We start from the raw sequence: 25,773 nt of genomic DNA on the forward strand, positions 1-25,773 counted from the left end.
GCAGGGGCAGAATGGGGAGAGCTTATTACAGACCTTAGCGGCCAGAAATTTCATTGGCAATTTTGTTAGCATGCCTGCGTGACTGCCTTCTCAGAGGTCCATTGTGAATTCCTTAGTTGATATTATTAATAGTTAATGGGTGCACCTGAAATCAAGCAATATTGGGCTATTTGGGTAATAGACATATTAAATGGGTCTTTTGTACAGCATCAAGCTTATCAGCTTATCTTTTTCCTAATAATGAATATCTCCTCTTTTCCACTTGCCTAATCAAATGCTTCCACATCATCTTGAGGCAGAACCAGACCCAGCTGCATCTATTCTATACTCGTGGCTTCAATTACTTCAAATTACCCAACCTACTCACAGGTCCTTAGTTTCTCTTTTGCTCAGAGACGTAGGCCTGATGCACCTCTTCAGAAGCTCATGATTACTAACCATTCAGCACAAGTCTGTTGTAAGTAAACAGAGAATCAGAGAGAGCACTAGGCTAAATGTACAGTTATGAGGATATCTCTAGAAAAGATTTCTTCCTAAATTTTGGCGCTCTTGGGTTGATCTCAAGTGTTTTTCTGTTCCCTGTCCCTTCTCCCTGAAACACATGTGAGCCTTTTTCTGAGTGACATTGCTGCAGTGGCAAAAAGTAAAGGCAGCCATATTTTGGCTACAAAATAGTAAACATTTATTTTTTCATAGATATTATACTGTTTTTATTGACCACAAGCATTAGGCTTCCATACTTTGCCATGCTTTCTTTTATCCAACCATACACCTGTAGCTGAATGAGGACAATATAAGAAACAGTGAATAAATAACTCCTGGGGAAACTTAATATTGTCTCTTTCCATTATGTTTGGCTAAAAATTTACTATTTCTTATGCCTCTTGTCAGATGAAATGGTTCATCATTTTGGAGTCAAAACTTTTTTTAGTCAAAATTCTTACCTTTATACTTGATGATTTGATCTGTCCCTTAAGTTCCAGTTTCTTTTATTCTCCTTTTTCCTCCAAGCTTTAAAAAGACCCTCTAAAATAAAGAGAACCCAGACTCACTACTGAACATCCAAGATGACTCAGGCTGTCCTGTGTTCTCCTACATGTTCAGGTGCCCTTTGATGCCTGAGGTCACGTTTTAAACCCCTTAAATCACTGTTACTCAGTATTACTCAGTCCAGTGTATAGAATAGGCATGATACATGGTTTTTAAATGAATGAATGCATGAATAAATGATACCTGATTTCACAATTTATGGTTGTTTAACCTCTTTCATCCAAATTACATTCTAACTGGGTTTGTATCATCTTGAACTTCTGTTATATATTCTTAATACTAAGTTTAGTGCAGTCCATATGGCTATTGCTTTTGGAGTCCTATCATGGAGAAGCCAAAATTTGGCACACAGTATTTCAAAATTCATGTTCTAGTTAATCAACTCAAGGGATTGATTTTCACCCTGAAGAGTAACCATTGATTCAACAGATTGGTTACTATGATTGCTCTCCTTTGGACATTCTATCGTTGGAATGCCTTATAACATTACAGAAATGGAAAATCTTTGGAAAATCATCTGTGGTTCTTGAAATATCTAAATGGAAGCCTTCCCCTTCAGAGAGTATTATCAGTCTAGTTCAACAGAGAGCCATTATTTCTGCAAATTTTTTGAACATCTTGGAGATAAATGTGAAACTGGCATTTCTTTAAAATTGCTTGTAATTTGGTAGCCAAATGTAGAAATAAAGCAGAATACAGTATGATAAATTCTGTAGTAGAAACACATACAAGGAGCAGAGAGAAGGGGCGAATTAACTCCACGTAAGGCATGAGAGAACGCTTCCTGAAAGAAATAGCTCTGGGTTGGGATTCCCCCATTCCAGCAGTTTCTGGTTTTTGGATGACTATTGTGAGTGAAAAATGCCCCTGATGTGCTTGATGTATTTTTTTTTTTAATTTTTTTTTTCAACGTTTATTTATTTTTGGGACAGAGAGAGACAGAACATGAACTGGGGAGGGGTAGAGAGAGAGGGAGACACAGAATCGGAAACAGGCTCCAGGCTCTCAGCCATCAGCCCAGAGCCCGACGCGGGGCTCGAACTCACGGACCGCGAGATCGTGACCTGGCTGAAGTCGGACGCTTAACCGACTGCGCCACTCAGGCGCCCCTTGATGTATTTATTTTTAAAGGAGAGTCACAATGTAAGAAATAAACTTTTAAAAATCAAAGATTTGGAGAGTATTTGACTCCTCAGTATAGCACCTGAATCCACCTTGATGTTCTCTGGTTTGCGTGATAGCTGAGAAAACTGCTGAATCCAACCCCTACTATATTAATGGATTTATATATGCACACATAAGGCTAATATATTTTATGCTGCCAATTTTTTTATGGTTTCATAAATAGTGCTATCACTAACATTTTTAAAAAGTGAAGAAAAGCGCTCATATGTGCTGGTAGAAATGCAGTGTATTTTATAGAACACTGCTACTCTTGATATAGCCTACGGGATGTGACTTTTCATAAAAACCTAATGAATTTCTCGATTTGTCAGCTGTTTCCAAACAGATGCACTCTGCTAATCTAATGGAAACATTTTGAGCCCAGATCCCAAATATCAATAGCTTTTAGTATTGCAAATGAGTTTGTCTATTGGGTAAATTGGGCTATGTGGTTTTTGATAAAAAGTAGCTAGTGGTTTTGTATGGATGTTTTATGTTTAACTGCCTTGCCAGGGTTTGATGCTCCTATTTTTCCTTGCAGAGTTTCAAGTTGAATGTAGACAGTCATTGTGCTCTCAAGGAAGCCGTGGAGGAGGAAGGACACCAACTTCTCGAGCTTATTGCGTCTCACAAAGCAGGTAAATCCTGCTGAAATATTGCAAGCCTTTATGTCTCCAGACTATTAAGAATGAAGAAGCATTGCTGTAAATTACTGCATATATTCACTTCCTTATGTATTATTAATATTTACATTATCAGATTGACCTTCAAGATTTATAAATGTTTCATATACTGCATACAATGCTGTGATACTTATAAGATGAAATACTGCCTCCAAATGGTCTGTTCATTTTATTTTGGGCTTGCTGTTCGCCTGAGTTTCAATTGAAATCACATTCCTGAAAACTTCACGTTGACATGCTTTGTGATGTAGGTGCTCTGGAAATAACATTAAGATAATGAATGAGAATGGTGCAAATAGTTAGAATGCATATGCATTAGGGTACTTATAGATATCATTACAGATATGAGGCAGGCGGTGTAGATATATCTGATTATTTCCCTGCCAATTCACACACATGAACATTTTGCATGTTTTTTGCTGGTCATTGCATTAGCAGAGTTTTGGCCTTAAACCAACTCTTACCCAGTATTAATGTATTTATTTATGAGGAACAGATTATAAATAAAAAATAGTTTTGTCATTTGGTTATACTTATCCTGGTAGTAAAAGACCATAAGACAGGATGAATTATAATTTGGCTCTTGCTTTGAGCTTACCACAGCTAAATAAGGAAAGAGCAGCATTAATCCGACATGCTAATGCTAAAGACTGCCCTCTTAATTCTGACCCATTTACTATATTCCTCAACGAATTAATGTTACCTATTTCTGTTACATCTTTCTGGTCATTATAAAGCCTCCACACATGTACACACAGGGCCTTTTATATGGAATGTGAAGCTTTAGAGTTAGTAATTTTCATACATCATGATTTTTGTTCCACATGCATCTTTTTAGTCCCTAGACTGAATTTAACTTGATTCCCAACCATGCATCTAGGTGGTTATCCCATCTTTGTGTCCTTATGCCTCAAGTGAAGGCAAAACTTCCCATTCCCTTTCCTTAGTGACAAACGCTTATACGGCAGGTGATGGGTAGTGGTCGTTTAACATTATGTTTACTCTTTGAAATATTCATCTAATTTTTCTAAATAAAAGCAAACAATGGGTAAAAATGCAGTCAAGTCTGTAACTTGTGGTTTCCCCTCCTTTTGGAGAAGGACTGAAGGACATGCTGCGGATGATTGCGAGTCAGTGGAAGGAGCTGCAGAGGCAAATCAAACGACAACACAGCTGGATTCTCAGGGCTCTGGATACCATCAAAGCTGAGATTCTGGCTACTGATGTGTCTGTGGAGGATGAGGAAGGCACTGGAAGCCCCAAGGTAAGTGGCTTGAAGTTTGCCTTATTTCCTCTCATTTCTGCCTTCTTTTGAACTAGGCACCACTGAAGTTTTCTTTCCACCCCTAAGGCTTTTTGTTTCTACTGGGTAAACTTTATATATCCATATCTATTTCTATATCTAACTATATAGAGAGAGAGAGGGAGAGAGAGAGAAAAATGAGAGAGACGAACACAATGAAATGGTTTAGTTTAAAATAACAACAACAAAACAAAACAAAACAAAAAACCCTGCAACTTTCAGTTTCTCCAGGAAGAGGTCTTTCTGTCAAAAGTGGCAGAGAAGGAGGGGGACAGTACTTTAGAGGTAGGAGAAAGGGGGACATAAAACATTTAGTAAACAAAACATAAAGCATCTTTAACGTGAATAATCAGAATGGTTTTAAATTGTTTTGTTGCAACTATAAATCACTATAATCAGTGCAATCACTCAGCTCTGACATCCATTAGCCGCTTGGTTACAGCAAATTAACAAAGAAGAGAGAAAGTGATTCATTATCTCATTCCTGTTAATGACTATCAGATGCATTGCCTAATTAGGGGATGGTCATTGTAGTGGGAAGAAGGTCATATGCTTCGCTACAAATCTTTTTGCTCTGAGTGTAAGTTCTCCATAATGGTGCATGCACCGAATACAACAAGTACTTTAAAAATGACTATTGACATGTTTTGGTTATCTATTTTAGATTTGCAAAATAACCCATAAAGCATATGCAAGTAAACTTTAAACGAATCACCTTTTCATACAATGCACTGCTTTGCTAAAGGTATCTTTGGACTCATGATGTGGAAAATAATTTTATTAATTTTATATTTTCATGTAATCTTTCTTTTGTATTTATTCTTTTGTGAAAGTAAGTGCAGAAAACCAGTCTTATAATAGACTCAGCATCGAAACATATTGCAACGTGTCGGGTGTGGGGGGGGGGGGAACAGATTTAAGAGTTCATGGTTTCTATTCCTGGCATGGACAAAGTAATTAAATCATCATCGAGTCACATTTATTCAGCGTCCATGTGGATTGGCCTTGTGCTAAATGTATACAGAGCAAGTTAAACAAACCCTTTGCCTTCTTAGACTCACATTCTTAAGTGCAGGCAGAGGAAAAACCCACCCTACCCTGCAATGGTGAGACCATGCAGCCAGTGAAAGGCTCAGAAGATTTATAGCTTTGGAACCTCAAACAACAACCTTTAACTTATTTGTTGGAAACAGAGAATGGAATGATGAGCTCAGTTCCACTTAAAGGAGGCTCCTTGGAGGAGGTCACATTTCAGGAAATACTTGAAGGAAGGAAGAGCAGTGGCTTGGCACAGGAGCACACATTTTAGGAAGTGATGTGGCGAAAGGATCAAAGCTGGAACTAATAACATGGAAGGGAGAATGCATTCAGCAGATTTTTCAGGGCAGAAAGAGGGCTCTTTCAAGGAACAGAGTGCAGGGAGAAGTTGATGGGGCTAATGCGTTGGCTGGAGTAGGGGGCAGTGATGATGAGAAAAGACCGACTAAAAAGTCTGTTGTGTTCTATTTATTTAATGAAGTACACTGATTGCTTACTTTTTTTTTATTTTTTTTAATGTTTATTTATTTTTGAGACAGAGAGAGACAGAGCATGAATGGGGGAGGGTCAGAGAGAGAGGGAGACACAGAATCGGAAACAGGCTCCGGGCTCTGAGCTGTCAGCACAGAGCCCGACGCGGGGCTCGAACTCACAAACAGTGAGATCGTGACCTGAGCCAAAGTCGGATGCTTAACCAACTGAGCCACCCAGGCACCCCATGATTGCTTACTTTTAAAAAGCTCTCCTGTACTGGGTGCACTCTACAGACCAGACACTGTTCTACAGCACTTCTATGGCTTCTTTCGTTTAATTCTCACAGCAAACCTATACAGTAGTTCCCATATAATCCCCAGTGGAGAAAATGGAGACACAGAGAAATTAAGTAACCTGCCTAAGGTCACACAGGTGCTTAGTAGCAGAACTCATCTTTGAATCTGACCCCTTTGGCCCCAGAGCCCTTGTCAGTCACCACCTAGAGTACTGCCCCTCACTGTACTGCTCAGGGCCAGGTATCATGATGAATAATTAGTCTCAGTGGCTGTCTCATGGAGCTTGTGGTGAAGTGGGGAGACAGATTTAAATTTAATAGTCATGCCTTTGTAGATGGTGGTGTACCGTGAAAGAAGAGAGAAGGGGGCAGCTGGAGGTTGGGCTGGGAGAAGTGATTTAGATCAAGGCATCAGGGAGGGCTTCTCTGAGGAAGCAACATTGTATGAGCAGGCCAGTGCAGTTGGAGAGAGAGGGAGGAGGGTTTGATGGAAGCTCCATAGCCTGTGGTTATATGGGAGGGTTTTGGAGCTAGCAGAGAAATGGTATCATTGATTTGCAGCATAAAAAGCTGTTTCTGGGTGTGACGTGGAGCATGGGTGGTGGGTGGAGTGAGGTAAGTGGGAGTCAGGGAGGGTGGGGAGGTGCCAAAGAGGAACTGTGGAGACTTAATTAATTAATTAATTAAATGTAAATGAATACAGAATTAAATTAATTGATTAATAAAAGACTGAGGCTAAAAATGAGTAGCTGTGTTCACCAGGGCCAACTTGAATTTCATACTTTTGAATCAACTCATTTTGTAGGAAGGTGTTTTGAGATGGAATAAAGAAGGTAACCCAATGAGGAGAAAGTACTATGAAAGGAAAGGCAATGTCTGCATTTTTCAAAAAGAGAAGAACCTGTCTAGGCCCAGCCTTAGAGACATCCTGACTGGGGTCCCAGAATCTGCATTCCATAAGCTTCCAGAGAACCACTGTCATATAGGCTCCAGGAAGGCCCTTTTCCTGCAGGGCTCCCGATTCGATTCATGCACAGCCAGGATCCTCACACACTCTGAAAGAAAGAGTGTCTGTCACATTGTTGCTTATGTCTAAAATAGGGACTGTTTAATGTTATGCTACATCTTATCCTGATGAAAGTTATCTAGCCATTTAAAATAATGTTTTAGAAGAGAATTTTTAAACATTGGAAAAAGTCCTGTAATGTGCAATATGATATATGCATAAATAAAATATGATATATTTTTAAATATCTTTGAATTTTCCCAATCTCTACAGTGACTAAAAGTTATTTTAATCAGAAAAATAAAGAGCATATGTAAAATACAAGAATTAAGAAGAGATTTAAAAGGCAAAATAGATGACAATCGTCTGTAGGGACTTGAGATATAAATTTCAAGGTCAGGAGGAAGAATAAATACATCTGGTTCTTAATGATTTGGGTACCTCAGTTCTAAAGAAACAATGACACAAACCTCTCTGCTCAGATCATCCCCAAAGTGGAAGTATCTTCCTTGACTCACACCAGTTTGCAAAGAATAACCTAAGTGTTTCTCATGAATAATATTTCTACACAAAGCCACTCTGTGTCCCAGTGTGTGCCCCGTGTTGTACATCTAAGAGCAGCTCCCAGAGAGGCACTTGTCGGGATTGGCACACGTGGGACCTGAGGGATGTGCTGGGAGTGCGACTGTGATGTGGCAGAGTCACCAAAACCCCAGGCCTTCCACCTCCCAACTAGTTCTCTCTTGCCCAGTCCAGGCTGAATTTTCTCTGGACAGACGAAGTCCTCCACAGCCAAGGGTAAAGGTGAAATCAACTGAAGATGAAGAAAATATATTTATAACTTAAGCTTCTTTCTCCAGTTAGCTAACTTAAGCTAACCGGAGAAGTCAGGATGATTATTCTTTTTATTTGTTTAATAGTCATGAACTGCCTCCCTTAGTCTGTTGGGCAAGCACAAAGAATAATAGGGAAGGCTCAGACCCTGAAGTCAGACGGCCTGAGTTCAACTCCTGGCACTTACAGCTATGTGTCCTTGGGAAAATTACTTAACTTCTCTATGTCTCAGTTTCCTATTTTTAATATGGAGGCAGTGATAATACCCACCACAAAAGGGTTCTGATACAGATCAAAGAGCTGATGTATCTGAAGTGCTTTTTTTTTAATGTTTATTTATTTTGAGAGAGAGAGCACGAGCAGGGGAGGGGCAAAGAGAGAGGGAGAGAGAGAATCCTAAGCAGACTCCACGCTGTTAGCACAGAGCCTGATGTGGGGCTCGATCTCATGAACTGAGAGATCATGACCTGAGCCAAAATCAAGAGTTGGAGGCTTAACTGACTGAGCCACCCAGGCACCCCTGAAGTGCTCTGAACAATGCCTGGTACATGGGAAATCCTAGGTTAGGGTAAATGTACAAGCTTTCATTTCTGGTGGTGGAGACAGTAAATAAATATAATAGAATCTGAAAAATACTCTACTGAAGATAGGTATACAGCACTATGAGTACACAGAGAAGGAAATAATGAACCCTATTTGGGCGTATCAAAGGAAAGATTTACAGGGGAGTTGAAGTTTTAAATGAGGGATGAAAAGGATTTTTGCCAGCATGAAAATAATGAAAAGGAAAGATTTATAGGGGGGGTGATGTTTTAAATGAAGGGTAGAAAGGATTTTTGTTAGTGTGAAACATATGCAGAGACCTAGAGGTGTAAGAATGTGTGGCGTGGCTGGAACGTGACATCTTATTGTGGACGAGAATTAGGGCGGCTTGCCGCAGTCTGCACCAAGGCTCACATTGTGACCGAAAATAACCCTTATGACCAGTGGTTTGAGCAATAATTCTTCATATGTCTGAAATTGACGCTGTCCAACCCAGAGTGAGAACCCTATACAGAATATATCTCATATACACTGTTTAAAAAGAAAATTTCCTTGTGATATTGCCCATAGAGCAAACTTAAATGGGTTTACCCCGAAGTTGTCCAAGACTAAAAAGCATGGATTCGACTTGCTATCTATCATGTCAGTTCTCCTTCCATGACGTGACCTTGCATAGGTCATGTACAAATTGTGCCATGAAATGCATCTCTAAGCAGAGCAGTTATGATCATCTATTTCATCTTAGACCAAAAAGAGGAACTAAAATTAAAACATAATAAAAAAATAACTCCAGAATTCATCTAAAGTTTACTTCAGAAGCTACTGGGAACTTGAGAAGCATAATAGAAAATCTAAAGAATATATCTAGGGGGTATTTTTCTTTTTTACCTTGTTTGAGAGACTGCAGAAAAGGACTTGGTCTTAGAAATCTTGTAAAGAAGGAGGATAGGAGGAAATTCAAAGACTCTGGGAAACTTCTCCCCCAGGACTCGGCAGCATACCTTATTTGTTGTATTTCATTTTTTAAAAAAAGTGTTTTCCCAGGACTGTGAGATCTTTTATACATGGAAATAGAGAACAGAATTCACCAGTTCTAGAAATAGAGCTTCAGCACTCACTTCCAAGAATTGAAAATATGCTTGTAATTATGTGTTTTATTTTAAGATAGATTGGTTAAAGTTTATCAGCTAAAACTAGGCTTTCAGTATGTTGAATTTTTGAATGGTATATAGCTGGAAGGATTTCAAAATGTGGAACACCCAACACCTAACAAAGGTTACATTGCTTTTTTTTTTTTTTTTGACCTTTCAAGGCCAAAAACAAGAATCCTGAAAGCAAAAAAGCATTCCTAAAGTTTGCACATTGCCTCCTTTAGGATGTCCTTCCTCTCTGTTTCTTTACAGCTATTCAGCCATCATTACAGCTATCTAAGAATCAAGGCCAGGATGTGCCTAAGGTGACGTCTCAAACCTTGCATCACAGAAATCACAGTGGTTACTTTGTCCTCTTTAAAGAAACAGATCAGTTTCCAAAACAAAGAACATTTGGAGATTTTATTGTAAATTCAGAAAACTTTACAGCTCCTAGAAGGGTGACCTAGCCTGGGTTCCAACCCACCTCTTCATTTCCTTAGTGAAAGGAGACACAGGGTTAGCTCCTTTGAACTCCAGGGATGTGTTTCTTTATCTGCCTTCTTGGAGGTTCTTAGATTGACATCTTAGATTGTCATCCCTTGGAAATGGATATCAGACTATGAAGGTCATCAATGTTATCTGTTCAACAGTAGCACTTAGAGCAAGCTTAAGAACATGTCTTAAATATGTTTCCTCAGCTGTACAAATGACAGTTTTAGATAGCGGCTAAGAAGGGAGGTATGCCTGGCCTCTGACTTGATTATGTCACTGAGAACCTGGACTTTATTCAGATGTCTAGAGAGAGCAGGTCCAGTATTAAGACACATTTTGTTTTGTTTTGTTTTGTTTTGTTTGTTTAACAGACACCTGAGTGTTAACCTAGTATTCATGTTAATGAATTATGGGTAACTTTCTTTAACTGAAGTGGGGAGAAAGAAACTGATTTGGAGAGTACCTTTGTATGATATTTTCTCTGTATTCTATAGTGCCTCTTGGGTAATATTGCAGCTGGATATTATTATCCTGGAATGGAATTTGATCCTGGTGCTTCCAAAGCATTGTCTTTGTATTCTTTCCCTTTCTGGCTCAAAAGCTTATGTAGCTAACATGTTCTTTAATAGAGGATCTTCAGAGACAGCATGAAGGTAATGAATGGTAATTGCATTTATGTTGTGAGTCCCACATACCCTGACACATGCATGTAGAAAGAATTCCCTGAGATACTTTACTTTCTTCCTCATGCAAAAAAGAGGACAGCTTTATGTGTCAAGAGGAACCAGAAATGAGATAGTAAGATTAAATTGTGCCTGAAGTGGTAGAGAGAAAGGCAACAGGCAAAGGCCTGGCCATTATTGATTGAGTGCTGACAGAGAGCTCTGCCCAGTGCTAGGCCAGACATGAGGGAAGACATGCTCAGTGCTCTTATCATCTCAGTGTAAGCACACAGTGTAACATCTTGTCTAATGTAAATTGGGCTATCTCAGATCTAGAATAATAGATCACCTAAGATTCAGATCATCTTAATTAGGATGTTGGCAGATTGAAATGGAATGTGGTTCTTGATGCAAGCAAATGAGTAGTAAATGCATTACCAATTCCACCTCTTTCATGCAGAATTCTTCCCAAAAGCCAGTATCTGATCCAGTTCCTTTCCTGCTGAACTATATAAACAGAGTCCTGATATGCAGTACCTAGGGAGAGCCCTTTCTTCTACTGTGGATTCTTCAGTAGTTCTTTTTTTTGTTGTTATCAGAAGGGCAACTTTTCTTCAAAAGTGTTTTTGAAAGACAGAAACAAAAGTGAGTTATTTCTTTGAAGATCAGTTGTCGTTCCTAAATTTATGATAGAATCGAATAAAAGATAGTTCCTCTAATCTCCTTGAGGCACTTAAATTTGCATATTATCAGATGTATGGGTGGAACCGAGATGAGGAATTTTTTTTTAATGGTCTGCCACTCTAATGAGGTGACTGAAAAAATGGTTGAGATGATAAAAATATATACTAGGTCAAAGGATGGCTAATGGTTATTCCTATCATGGTCTATATGATATGTAAGACCATAGCTTATCTTAATTTTTCACACTGTACTTCCATTGCTGGTGGCCTTAAGGGTAGAAATGTTTGGGTCAGCAAAAATCTGAGAGTGAAATTCTTTGGTGTCCCTAATCAATACAGAGAAATGTCATTGACATGAGTAGGTAGTCTATTTTTTTCCCTATTTAGTGAGAGTGCCTAATCTTAGAATCTATAATACCTAGAGTTGCAAAGATGCATGGTATTGTATACAAAGTTACATTCAGTGGAAAGCAGCCCTCTTTTACTGGCAGAACTCACATTTTGTAACTCAGCCTGATCTATGTTAAAGATAGTGTATAGTAAATACATTAGGGGAACTTTTTTGGCATGAGGTGGAGGTCAACATTTTTAAAAATCTATAAGCATGTAAGGACAAAACGGAAGGCAAGATACAGAATTGCTTCTAAAAACACTTTGAAATTAATAAGTAAATTCTTTGAAGGTGTGAAACAATTACCTCAGTGTTTGATTTACCCTTTTTCCCGGGAATGTGTTGTTTCTGGCAGGGGAGCCGTCTGAGTTGAGGAGAGCCCTGCTAACGGGATTACTCTGCTCTGGCTCTTGTGTTTATTGAGTCACCTAGGACTTCTTATAAAACAGCAGCTTTCAAATGTACACACACCTGCACTCAACACCCTGAATACTCCAAACGTTTGTTTAACTGTTCTCATACCCAGAGTATCTCTCCCATCCAGTGAGGTCAAAAAGCATCGAGAGGTCCACATTCTGCATTTTCCTTTGCCTTGGAAACCACTTGGAATATAGCCATTTGTGTGGTGCTGATGTAAACAGAGATGCAGATCTTTTCTTAGTGTAAGGTAGTGCTCTTAGCCACTAGGGCTCACAGAACATTCCCAGTCTTACCTCCCACTGCGCCTAAATGAGGGTTAATGTTTCTCAGGAAATGTTAACTAGATTGGAGGTCCTGCTGGGCCAGAGCCCAGGGAACCATCTCAATGCAGCTTCCAAGCCATTTTGCACTGGGCTGGGGTGGTGGCTTCTCATCTTTGTACTTAGTTGGCCTGCAGAGGCCAACACTTGTTTAGCATTGCCCCTTGCAGCGCTAAGCAAAGTCACAGATCTTGCTGAGTGAGTAGCAGGACAGGGAAAAAAATGAAGCCTAAAGCTAGAGACTAAGACAAAGGAAAAGAGAGGGGAGAAAGAGAAATAGAAGGAATAGAAGGAGAAAGACAAAAGAAGGAAGTATTTGTCCAGTGAAATATAGTAGAAGCTAATTGTCCATATCTGTTTCATGGACATTTATGCTTTTGTCTTTCTGTCTCTGTCTCTGTCTCTCTCATTCCATCTTTTCTCTAGCTCTGGAAATCAAAGTCAGAAAAGCTTTCTTTACTTTTGACATCTTAGATATTATTGTATAACTATTGTACGTGTGTGTGTGTGTGTGTGTGTGTGTGTGTGTGTAATAACTACTCTGTTAATGGGATTAGCACTTAGTGTGGGCTTACTATGGTGTAGGTTTGTGTCACACCTTTTACGTGGATTGTCTCATTCACTCTTCCCAACAGAACTAGCAGTCATGGGTCTCCTGGGTGGCTCAGTCGGCTAGGCTAAGCATCCAGCTCTTGATATCGGCTTAGGTCACGATCTCATGGTTTGTGAGTTGAAGCCCCCCATTGTGTTGAGCTTTGTGCTGACAGCATGGAGCCTGCTTGGGATTGTCTCTCTCCCCCTCTCTCTCTGTCCCTCCCTTGCATGCATGCATACACTCTCTCTCTCTTTCAAAATAAATAAATAAACATAAAACAAGAACTAGCAGTCATAATTCCTCTAATCATTTTCTCTTTACTGATGGAAAAACTTAGGCTCCAAACATATATAAGATATTCAGGCTTATTCAGTCTTTTTAGGAACCTTACATGACAGGGTAAAGGACAAACTCCTTACCCTATCATTTGACTCCACCTGATTCACTATCTTCCAAGTGCATCTTCCCCTTTCTTTTCTTTTTTTCTTTTTGCCCAGGGCTTTTCCTATTCTCTCCATCTATACTAATCTTATCCAGTCTTAAAATCAATTATTATTGAATATGTTACCACACTGTGATGTCATAGCTCTGGAGAGGACACTGTACCTCTCCTTGCTCACTGCCCGTCAGTGGAGACAGACTTACACATATGTAATTCTAAATTAAAGCAGGTTGCATGATAAATCCTATAATAAGGCACAAAAGAGATAGAGAAATTAGGGAAGGGGACATTATTTCAATCTAATAGGGTCTGGGAAAGCTCCTTCCACCCCTAAGAGAAAATGGATTTTTGGAATTCTCTAATATTCTGATAAATTGTTGGTAGGAAGATATTAGAAGGAGAACATTCCAGGCAGAGGAAATAACATGGTCAGAAGTATGGAAAAGGGAATATATGAGGGACTTCTAGAGAATGGCAAACAGCGAATAGTTTGGCTCTTTCAAGCATAGGGTGTCCATGGGAAGGGATGAGGACCTAGTGGAAAATAAAGCCTGATAATTTTTGAGCTATAATGGAGAACTTTGAATATCAGCTGAAGAGTTTGTACTTTACTAGTGTTCCGTGAGTGTTTTTAATGATTGGATTTAGCCATAGGAAACAGATGGCAAAAGTAGGATGAGAGAGGAAAAACCGAATTAGGAATCTAGTACAATAACTAAAGGCAGCTGAAGTAAAGCAGTAGCTGTGATAACATAAAGAAAAAAATGGAAGTGATATTATAGAAGAATAAATATTAGGTTTTGGTATCTGGAAAATGAGGGGCAGAGGGAACAGTCAATGATAACTCAAAGGAATTGAGCCTGAACAGTTAGGAGAATTGTGGTAGCATTTACTGAGGTTGGGCACATTTTGATAAGGAGCAGTTTTGAAAGCTAAGTAAAATGACCGTGGTATCCAGTTAAGAAGAATATCTGGGTATGTAATTTGGGCATAGATATTTTTGTAACCTCTGCAGGTGATTCCAAAGTGCAGAAAAGTTTGAGAACAATGATTTAGAAATAAGAGAAGCCTGAAAATCATTGATGTGGTTACGTGCAATATTCAGGAGGCGTCAATGCTAAGGATATAACTTTGGCAGTCAAGATAGAAATAATAGCTGTAGCCTTGGAAGTTGATAGTGACAAGAAAGGACTATCGTATAAGAGTAAGAGAGAAATATGATAGAACCTTGAGGAATGTCTGGAGTAACTGAGAGCAAGGATGTCATCTTAAAAGTGGGGATTAAGTGAAAATCTACATGCTAAACAGTGAAACTCCCAGAATGCTGGCAGTCAGGGGAGAATAGGGATGTAGGTCAAAGGAACTTTTCATGGAATATGAGTGACCCTACCATGTTTATAGGCCAAAGAATACATCTAGTGAAAAAGAGACAGTTGAAGAAGAGAGATTTAGGAAGGACAAGAAAGAAAGTGAATTGGCACAGTGATTCAGATGAGGGAGAGAAAGTAAATCAGTTGAATCTCTGAAGAAAGGAGGATGTATCTTCTAAAATAGGAGAGAAAGAAGGAATGTTGGGTGGTAAGCAAGAGTAAAGAGGGAGGGAAGCCAAAGGATTTAGAATGAAGACAAATTCAATGTGATTAGTCAGTGAGAGAATTATTTGACTAGAGGGAGGCTTTAGGGTGAAGAGAGACTGGAGAACAAGATTGCAATTCAAATTCCGCTGTCTCAATAGAGATTTCCTGTAATTTTCCAGTCCTAAGTGATTGCGATCGCCTCTAAACTGTATTACCGGGGCGCCTGGGTGGCGCAGTCCGTTAAGCGTCCGACTTCAGCCAGGTCACGATCTCGCGGTCCGGGAGTTCGAGCCCCGCGTCGGGCTCTGGGCTGATGGCTCAGAGCCTGGAGCCTATTTCCGATTCTGTGTCTCCCTCTCTCTCTGCCCCTCCCCCGTTCATGCTCTGTCTCTCTCTGTCCCAAAAATAAATAAACGTTGAAAAAAAAATTAAAAAAAAAAATAAACTGTATTACCTTTACTGTTTGTACTACACGTTTAGTGATTAATCACACCCAATCTTGTGACACCATTTCCATTGTTGTCTTGAATTTCCATTTATATCTTTTAAAGTTAACTTTTAAGGCGATTACATTCCATGACTACAAACTCCCCAGGGCAGCATTTACAACCTAAACTTCTTTGTTGTACTCACTTTAAACATTATTTGAGCTAAAAATATACTTTATTTATTCTTAATTGGTTGATATATAATACTCTTATTAAAGCTAAGGACAAAATTACACTTTATTTTCTCATCTTTCACGATACTTTATCTTGGCTGTGTAAATAATGGCACAATTCTGTCTTATCACCTTCTCTTTTTTTTCTCTACAATTCTCTCTCATTGCCTTTGCCTGTTGCTTTTTATTATGAATAAGACAATCTTTAAAAGAGCTGTTTCACCTATTTCTCCCAAAATAACTAGTAATCTATGCCATAGAAAAGAAAAACTATGATTCTCCTATTATTTTTGTGCTTTCTTGATTCAGGTCTAGTTGATTAATTGTTTTAATTGATTTTTTAATTGATTTAGTTGATTTTTTAAAAAGTCTATTTAAACAGACTTACTGAAAGAATATACTGAGTTGATTCTTTGAAAAGGACTAAAAGCATCTAATATAACTTACCAGCTGACCAGCACACTGGTTGATAAAATTTGTAGTCTTTTCTCTAAAGCTCTCTAACAAGATTAGGTGAAATTGAACCTGAGAAGGTAAAGGTCTCTAAATTGACATAAACTGAAAGGGCAGAACTGGATCATACTACTATTTGAATCGCTAACAAAGTCTAATCTCTGACATATTATATTTGGTGTACTATAATCTGTGTACATACACATGCTTCTAGTAAATGATGAATGAGGTTTAGCTAACATAATATAGTTTATACTCTTCTAGACCTTTGTAGGAAATACAGGGTTGAGGCGCTCTGCTCTGTAAAGTGACCTGGATCACTTCTCTGGAATGGAGTCTCCGTAAGACACACACACTCATGCATTTTTTCCAAACCAGCTTAGTCAAATTTATTTTCCTTCTGTCATTCATTTGATGCCTCTTCTGGCTTCCATTAGGTAGATGGGGTGGGGTGGGGGGTTACTGAATTTCACTGGATAGTTCCATCTGGCTAAAACCAGTAAAGCAAATAATTTCTGATGGGAATTGTTGGTCCAGTTGCAAGACTAGAAAGAAATTAATACATATGAACGTCAGTACTTATTTCAACCTTCTAAAGTTCATCCATAATTTGAGGGCTTTGTATTTTGAATTATGAGGAATTTTGAAAAACTCTTTTTTGTCTCAGCTCTTTTCTCTTTTTCAGACCCTCATGCCCAAAGCTTGTTTTTCTTTCCTGGCTGAAAGTAAACTAATAACCACATAATGTAAACTCATGATTCCAATGCTAAGGAGGCTCAATAGTATTAGTGATACTATTTTAGGATGTCAACTGCTTAATGTGTTGGAATTTTTCCCATTACTCAAGATTTTGGAAATTCCAGAACCTGGCTTATTGTGCACTTAGCAAGTGCTTTATGCTCACCACACCCCTCCTCTTTTGACCATTATTTCTCTTCTTCACAAACTCTTTTAGTATTACATATTTATAAAATGGCAGCTTTCTGGGCCCACTACCCATTATCACTAATGAAGTTCTTATGTTTTTTTCTCTCAAGTATGGTAAACTAATATGATTCAACAGAAAACCAAATTGTATTTTTCAAAATTATCATTAAATAGCATTGCTACTCATTTTTGCTGCATTTTAGGGTGAAATGAAATCATCTCATTTCCTAACAGGTTGAGAACTTCGTAACTAACTTCAGTAACTATTTCTGTTAATCAGTAACTGAAAATCCCCCCCACCCCACTTTTTTGGTGGAAGGTTAAGAATTATTAATGTATCACACAAGACAAAGAGAACAGCGATATGAACAAAGGTATCATTGGATAAAGGCAAATTTGATGCTCTGAGTGGTTTTCTTCCTTTGTTTTACTTTTGTATTTTCTCCAATTTTATAGTAGTTTTCAGTTGTGTTTTTGCTTCAGACCTTTGACAAATAGCATCTCCTATCATTACCTACAGATTCTTTTAGTGTCACTTGTACACAAAAAGCTTAATGACTGTTCTCTTTTGGCTAATATACAAAAGGGGAATAGAGTAAAAGAGTTTGAAGATAGGATCTCTTTGGAAATCCTGCATTTTAAGCAGTGTTGTCTCACAAAAGCTTCTTTCAATGAATGCCTTAAAATAGAAACTCTTGTTGTGTGTACTTTTCCTAAGCAATCGATAGTTCTCTTTCTTCCCACAAATGATAAGATTGGATATTGGGAAGTATAGGCACATTTCTCCTCCTAAGAGGGAAATGAGTTGGGGAAGATGTACTAATGACTAATCATAAACAGCGGCATCAAACAGTGCTTATTAGGCTTCATTTGCAGACATGTGGACTGCCTAACCAATGGCTGTTACCATCCCCCCCACCCCCCTTCTGTACTGTGTGGTTCAGGAGGTGGTCCATATTCTCCAGGCCAGGCAGTGAATCACAGTCCATCAAACAACCATGAAGCCTCCCTTGCCATGTTAACGATTGGTTTAGGCACAGCCAACTGATGCACTTCTGACCAGTGAGATATGGAGAAAAGTCTCTCCATAGTCTATGGAGAGTCTCCATAGTCTCTCCATAGTCTCCATAGTCTCCATAGACTATGGAGTCTCTCCATAGTCTCCATAGACTATGGAGTCTCTCCATAGTCTCCATAGACTATGGAGAAAAGACTCTCCATAGTCTCTTTCTTGTAGAAAAAGACAAACAAGAAGGAAAGATTCCTTTTCAAACTCTGGATGCTTTCACAAGGACTTGAAGCTTAAACTGCTGTAGCCATTTTGTGACATTATGAATAGAACTAAGTGGAAGTCAAAGCTTACGTGCCAAAGATGACAGAGGAGAAAGATGGATCTTTTATATCATTGAATAGCTGAATTAACCAACCCTGGGGATACCCTACCTTTAGCATTTTTGACAATCTTGTTCTTTGTTTTGGCTTCTATTGGTAGTGGAGTTGGAATTTTCTGTTACTGGGGACACATACATTTTAACCAACAAATTCACTGTTTTAGTGAAGTGTTTTTGCTCCTGGGTATGCTACACTTTGAATCTTTCTCTACCTTTTACTTTTCAGAATACTTTTATTTTTTTTCCCCCTCACTGCTAAACCATCATCTCTTTTTTAAAAACTTCTTCTCAACTCATTGCTACATGGTGCCTTTGGCCACAGGTACTCTATCGAAATTATCCTTATCAGTGTTCACTCATGATCTCTTGGTTACCAAATCCGTCTCTGAGCATCAGTTCTCCAGTCTATAAACAAAACATGTGATCTCGATTGGTGATTTTAATTAAAGAGGTATTCACCAATTAATTTATTTCAAACCAAATCTTACTCATACCCCCCAGTATATAAAACCAAAGTGTAAAAACAAAATAAAAATAAAAGCTGTTTTTAACAAGAGAGAGAGAGGACCAAAGTGGAGTTTCTTGGTTGACTCAGAACCTGATGGCTTTTCACCCTGCTTATTGACACCTTAGCCTTATCTAGCCCTCCCTGCCCCTGACCTCTGCAGAACTCACAGTTCGTACAGCACATAGTTCTAAAACCAGATTCCAAATTGACCTCCTTGTCAGTGCCTCTCTTGCCTCTTTTCCATTTGCACTGTAATTCTCCCACGTGGAATGCTTTGGTGGTTTTCCATTGCCCACCTCTAAAATTCCCTCCACCCTAGGTTTGCCCCTTTCAGTCTCCTTTGTTTTCATTTGCTACAGCCATATGGGGTTACTTGTAGTCTCCAAAACTGTCCATCCGTCCCTTTTTCTATGCTCTTCTCATTCTCTGCCTCATATCTTTGCCCATCTGCACCTCTTCAAACCTTCTCACTCCCACCCGTACACTTCTAAGTCAGAGTGACTGTCAATTTCCTGAATGTTCCCACAGCATTTGTACCTCGGTTATAACACTTGGCACATTCTCTCTTTGAATTTTGTATGAAAGCTATTCCTCAAACTGTATGCTCTCTGAAGCTCTGGAACTATTTCTTGTTCATTGTGCTGAACACTGCAGTGCTCAGCATATGTCCCTCGAAGACTACTCTCAAAGAATGCTTATTAATGAACAAAAAATTTACAACAGAAATCAAAATTTTTATATTATGTGGGAATTCTTTAGGTTATTTATTTCTGTTTGTCTTTTAAATATTTGTATCAGTTTTATAAATTGATCTATACTCTGAATTTATGCAGATTCAATTGATTGAATTTAATTGATATAATGAAACATAAGCTGGTTATATTCTATAACTAAGGTCAAGTACTTTTTTGATGCAAAATGTTTTATAGCTTTTCATGTCATAATTAAAAAAAGAAAAACAAAGCAGCCTACTATACCCATACTTGGAAATTTGCCTTTTTTTGACTTTTTAAGCAGGGTTACTTATGAGTTAGCTCACTGACATCACAATACAAGTTGTGAATTAATGGAAAGTGTGGAAGCTATACAATACTATAATTTTCACTCACTTACTTTTAATTTAAGTAAAGTTATTAAGTTATCAGGAATGACAATCAAATATGTAATTTCAATAAAGTATATCTTTTTTTTTGTTTTCCTGTTTTCTATAATCACTGTAAGATTATCACATCTTAGTAGAATGTGCTTGACAATTACACTAAGTTTAATAAAAGTTATGAAAGTTGTTGAAGGAAAGGAGGTACCAGTGTACAACTATTTAGTTTCTATTTCATTTTAGCTACTTTATGCTTCCTAGTTTTATTAATATCACTAAATTGTTCCAATGAAAAGGAAAAGGTATGCTGACTTGATCAAGTTAGCATTTCAAACGAACTATAGTAGGAATATATCATGTAATACAGTAGTGATAGCATAGTAACTGATACGCTTTTGAGGGGAAAAAATAAATTAGGAAGTTTTTTTTTTCCAAGACTCATGATATCAATATTTTTTATAACTGGGAAGTAACTGACTTTGGGACTAGAAATAACTGATAGAGACAAATAGATATATTCCATAATAGATCACTGAAAGCTTGAAATAAGTCTCTGTATCCATAAGAAATAGGCAATGGAAGGTGCTGTCTCCAAGGACTGTCAAACCAGAGAATCCTTTTTTGGTTTTTTACCTGCAAACGAGGAATGATATATATAAATATATTGTCAGAGTTGAATGGCTGACTAATTCATACATTTTGCTAAGAAGATTAGAGATATGTCATACATAAGCTTCTATAGTTGCTTCCAAGGTAGGTGTCTGACTCCCTGTTCTCATACATGGTGAGTAGGGGGCTGGAGCCATGGTCTGGGCTAAAGTGAGGAGCTTTAAGTAGAACATGGAATGAAGGAGAATCACAGCATCCAGGGAGATGGTGGGCATGAGAACCAAAGACACAATTGAAAGCAAGAACTGAACCCACAACTGGAGGCAGAGAGGATGGATATGAAAAGGAAAATGGGAAGCTGAGCCTGCAAAGAGCCACTTGGAGGCAACGGTACTCAGAGCCATATGCTTCACAATAGGGACGTTGGATGATACCGGAGGTGGTAATGGTAGGAACTATTAAGGCGCAGGCCATGTCTTCCAACACCATTCTGTGATGCCTGGGGTTCCTCTGCAGTGCAAAAATACTTGCCCTGTACGCTCTATAGATTCAGTGTGTGACATCTTCATACTTTTGAACTCTAGCATTATACCCTAAGGTTACTAACTTCTGAAATTTAAAAGGTACAAGATCTGAACTCTTAAATTATGATTTTGATATTTGTTATTGTTATTGGAGATAATTATTATGATACCTTGTCAAGGGTCTTTTATATTAAGATTTTATTAACATGTATCTAGAGATCTAAATTAAATTGCTTCTATGACTCTGTGTTCATTATCTATTCTTGGGAGGAGGTATAGTATTCATAGGGCAACATTGGAAACATGCCAGTTGGCTGGTGATTTAACACTGACTTGGTTGCTGATCCCTTTCTACTTTCCACATTCCCCCATTCCTTGCCCATTAATTCTATAAGACTCAGTTTAAATAAGTAAAGGAAAATGGGCCATTTAAAATGAATATAGTTAGGGAAAAGTTCTGGCTCTTATGGCCTTGCCCATAGGAGCATCAGTAATTTCTTTCTGCAAAGTAATGATGCTTGCTGCTTAACTACCAGCAATACCTCTGTGGGGTCAGTCCCTAGGAAAAGAGAATTGTGGCCATAGTCACACACTGAGAAGACTCCAAAGAGGATAAGGAAGCTTCTTCCATATAGCTTTATCTATTTCAGCATATACGGCCCAGTCTTTAAACTCCTAGCTCATAAAGTAGTATTTCCTAGTGTTTTCCATACCTTGATCTCCTAATGAGCACTAAGCACTAAGTGGGCTCCACTGTCTGTCTGCATCTGACTGCCCCAGCTGTGTTAATCATCATCTGTTCACAGAAGCATGGAAACCCTGGAGGGATTAGTGTTTGGCAGAGTCAGTAAATTGGTCGGTTTGTGCAAAATTTTGGGAAAAGAGAATAAAGTGGCAAAGTGAGATAATAGTGGCAACATGAGTAAAAGTGGTGCTGAAAATGCAGAGGGACAGCCTCCTGTCTAATTGTATTGTGATTTTGAATAAAAAGATCTTTGTTAAGTGCAACCTTATTTTAGTAATCTTCAGTGCTAGTAGGAAGCGATTTATTTAGTGCGAATGAAAAGCAAGTCTGGGTTTATGAGTCCAGGGCCCCACACAACTGTGGAGAGCATTGGAAGATACTTGTTGTATTAGGTGGCTATAAATGACGACAAACCACAGGACTAATAGGACAGATGAAAATATGCTGTTCGAGAAAAACAGTCTCCTTTTCATAAAACACTTGACAGTCCTGCATCCTGCATCTGCCATGATATAATGACCCTATTAACACAAAAGAAATGAAAAATAAGGAGTCAGCATGGTTGTTACCTAAGCCCATCACAACATTTTAAATTGCTTGAAGTTGCAATCTCCTAAAAAGAAATTATAGTTGTTGAGTGGCCCTTTTGGCTACTTGGCCAGATCTGTAATTCAAATGGTTTAGGAATTAATTCTTATGAAATTTTGTTTCAGTTTTTCTGTGTAAAAGGGTCATAGCATTTTATATATTACAGGAAAATATGAGATGATTAAGGCCAGAAAAAATCGGCAGGGAAAAATAGGAAAGCATACCTCTTTCCCTGTTTCATAAAACTGTGGTAGAGTACTAAGTAAGACAAACAACCTTATAATTAGAAAGAAAATTATGAGAAGTTATTTTTATTCTAAAAATCACATTAATGGCTTTGTCTGCAGCACAGTTATTACCAATTGCCATTAACTTGTTGGCACAAACAAGCTTAAAATTTACTTCATATTCTGTAGTCCTAATAATTTTTTTGAAAAAGTGTGGCATTCAAATGATGTAATTAAAACAAGTAGAATAATAAACATGTATTTATGAAGGGTTGTATATGTATTTGTTTTAAGTTGAACAGATAATTTTTAGTGGTTTTGTGAGTCACCCAGTGAATAATTAAAATAAATTTAAATTCAAATATTAACATTTCAATTTCCAGTTTGGTGAACATAAGCAAATTATTATAAGTTTGTTTTCAATTCCTGCAAAGCATATTAAAATTAACTTTTCCTCCATTTAAGTAATGTGTATAACTAAACTTCCTTCCTACTGTGAAACAGTTTCATTTATTGCTATTTGTAAACTGCCTAGGATAGAGGCTGAGTGGATTGGGCTCGAAACTCCTTGAACAGTTTCTTTTGAAATAACACTACATACGTTAAGCTCAATTACACATCCAAACAGCCACAGCTCACTTTTGGTAATTTATTCATTGATTTAACATAGTACCCAGAAGAGCCATGCCTGCTGTCATTTTTGTAATATATTATGTTTTAAATATACTCATGCTCACCCATGCACACCATTAAGGTGTGCATAAACCTGTGTTTTTCTCTCTTGACAGCTATAAATGTTTGTTATTATTACACAAAACATATGTTCATGTTGTTTTTGTCTAAATTATTCTATCTGGGGCTATAAAGTTTTAATGTTATTAGTTGCCCTTAGAATTTTAATGTTTCACTGCTGTAACCTTCTTAGGATTTCTGTGCAATTAAATAGAAACTATTTCACTGCAGCCTGGAAGAACAATATATTTTATACAAATAAAAAAAAAACCTTCTTGCTCCATTTTCTTTCAGTGTAGTAAAAATGTTTGCTTGACAGTTTTTCTTTTTGGTGGAAGCCTCACCTGTGGTCATACCTGAGCACCAGCTGCATGTAGAACATTGCTCGTTCTGTTTCTGGCATCTAGGGGAAAGACATGAGTAAAGCACCATTTCAGCCATTTTAGCCAAAAGGATATTTTACCAGCCCTTCAGGGGTCATTCCAGGTGCTGTTTAGTTGACTGTACTTGGAATTGGCTTTGGTCTAGTATGTACAGACAGCAATAAGGACTAAATGGGAATCCCATTATAATGCCAAATTTATGTCTAATTTGATTTGTTTTCCCAGCTTGGGTCAAGGATGATTCATCAAGAATGCTTTTATTTACACATCATTGGAGCACTATCATTTGGCTGAACCATAGAGGTGCTTTTCTCTTACTTCTCATCTCTTCTACATCCGCTCATTTGGTATGGGCCTTGTCATTCTAGCTAGATAGGGTTGCGGCTAATCTTGGAATCTGATTTCCCACAGACTGAATCAGGGAGTTGCAAATAGTTTGTATATTGCATATGAAGTTCCTGACTTGTTGGCCTATAATCCTATAGTTAATGTTGGCAGTGCTCCCCTTACCCTGAGCCTTTCAGTGTTCGGCCACAGTGCTGAGGTGGAGTAATGTCCTTGACTTAATTGACTCTCAGCTTCAATATTATCTCTGTATACTGATCACTCTACTTCCATTGTCATCTTCCTAATATACATGTTGGATCACATGAAATGCCAGCTCAGAAGCCTTGCCAGAAATTAATCCAAACTGCTTAACAAGGTATTCACAATTTTCCTTGATCCAGCAACAAATCACTTTTCTGGGCTCATTGGCCCTTAGTCCTGTTGCCCAGCCCTTCCCTCAGTCCTACTTCTCCAATGCCTCACTTGACCAACCACAGGTCCAAGCTTATTCCCCAGGGATGGGTGCTCTTCTCTGCCTTCTATCCATCCTGACTCAATTTTTTTCAAAGTCCATCTCAAATATTACTTCACCCATTAGGGTCATCCTAATTCTCCCTCAGTCAAAATTAATCAAATTTGTTATATTCCTTCGGCATGTTGCTTTTGTGTGAAGCAACACATATTTTTCATAAATTTCATTCTACCTTATTGTTGTTCATTAGATTATAAACTCCATGAGGGCAGGAATTATACCAATTTCATCTTTGTTTTTGTACCAATACCTTACGCAATGTTTAGTTGGTACTGTTTTATTGGTGAATGCACGAACAATATTTATTTTTTCTTTTTTAACTTGAAAGAAATGGGAATCACTGAGCCTTTAAAAGGCTGATATCAACTGAAGTTTTATTCGGTCTCCCTGGCCTTTGTTCAGCACTTATGGACATGTATATAGACCTAAAGCAATATAGACTTAAAGTCTGACAGACTTATAAAAAAAGTGATTATGTGACTCCTTAGAGCCCCTCCCCTGCTGTGCTCATGCTCTCTCAAAAATAAACATTAAAAAAGAAAGATACATTATGAAATAAGAATTTCTCAATGTTTTCAGGAACTGATCCTACTAGGATGTTATTTTAACAGAAAATTGGGTTAGTGTCCCTTTCCTTTCTTCTCTGGCCCCACCCTCAGTTAATGGCAGTCTCCAGGAAAAGGCAAACAGGAAATGAAGTTCTTAAAGGATTTGTGGGAGTCTCTCCTGTTAAAATCATCCTGTTGGACCTCTTTTTGTCTCCCATATTTTCCACTTTAATACCATATGCAAAGTCCAGTTGGAAAGAGACTTAGAAAGCCACATTTAACTTCTTTTTTAGGCATTCATTTTTTTCCCCTTCTTTTTCTTTAGAGTGGTCTCAAATGGTGGATATTAAGGTCCTTAATAAGCAGCAGTCACTGCACATGAATAGCAGAACCTCCTCTATGCCATTGTAATTACAT

The 25,773-nt window shown here is 38.1% G+C and overlaps 1 protein-coding gene across 1 annotated transcript in view; it reads left to right on the forward strand.

Annotated features, from left to right (window-relative positions):
- AKAP6 (A-kinase anchoring protein 6) overlaps positions 1-25,773 on the forward strand; it is a 366,558-nt gene that overhangs the window by 142,574 nt on the left and 198,211 nt on the right. Inside the window, exons 5-6 of the mRNA XM_047074636.1 lie at positions 2,756-2,852; positions 3,998-4,161. Coding sequence (XP_046930592.1) covers positions 2,756-2,852; positions 3,998-4,161 — 261 coding nt within the window. The remainder of the gene's footprint in view (positions 1-2,755; positions 2,853-3,997; positions 4,162-25,773) is intronic.

This window comes from Lynx rufus, unplaced genomic scaffold (genome assembly GCF_022079265.1).
Source record: "Lynx rufus isolate CCGP_SWC_20201006 ecotype Redwood Valley unplaced genomic scaffold, mLynRuf1.p SCAF_13, whole genome shotgun sequence".
Classification (NCBI taxonomy): domain Eukaryota; kingdom Metazoa; phylum Chordata; class Mammalia; order Carnivora; family Felidae; genus Lynx; species Lynx rufus.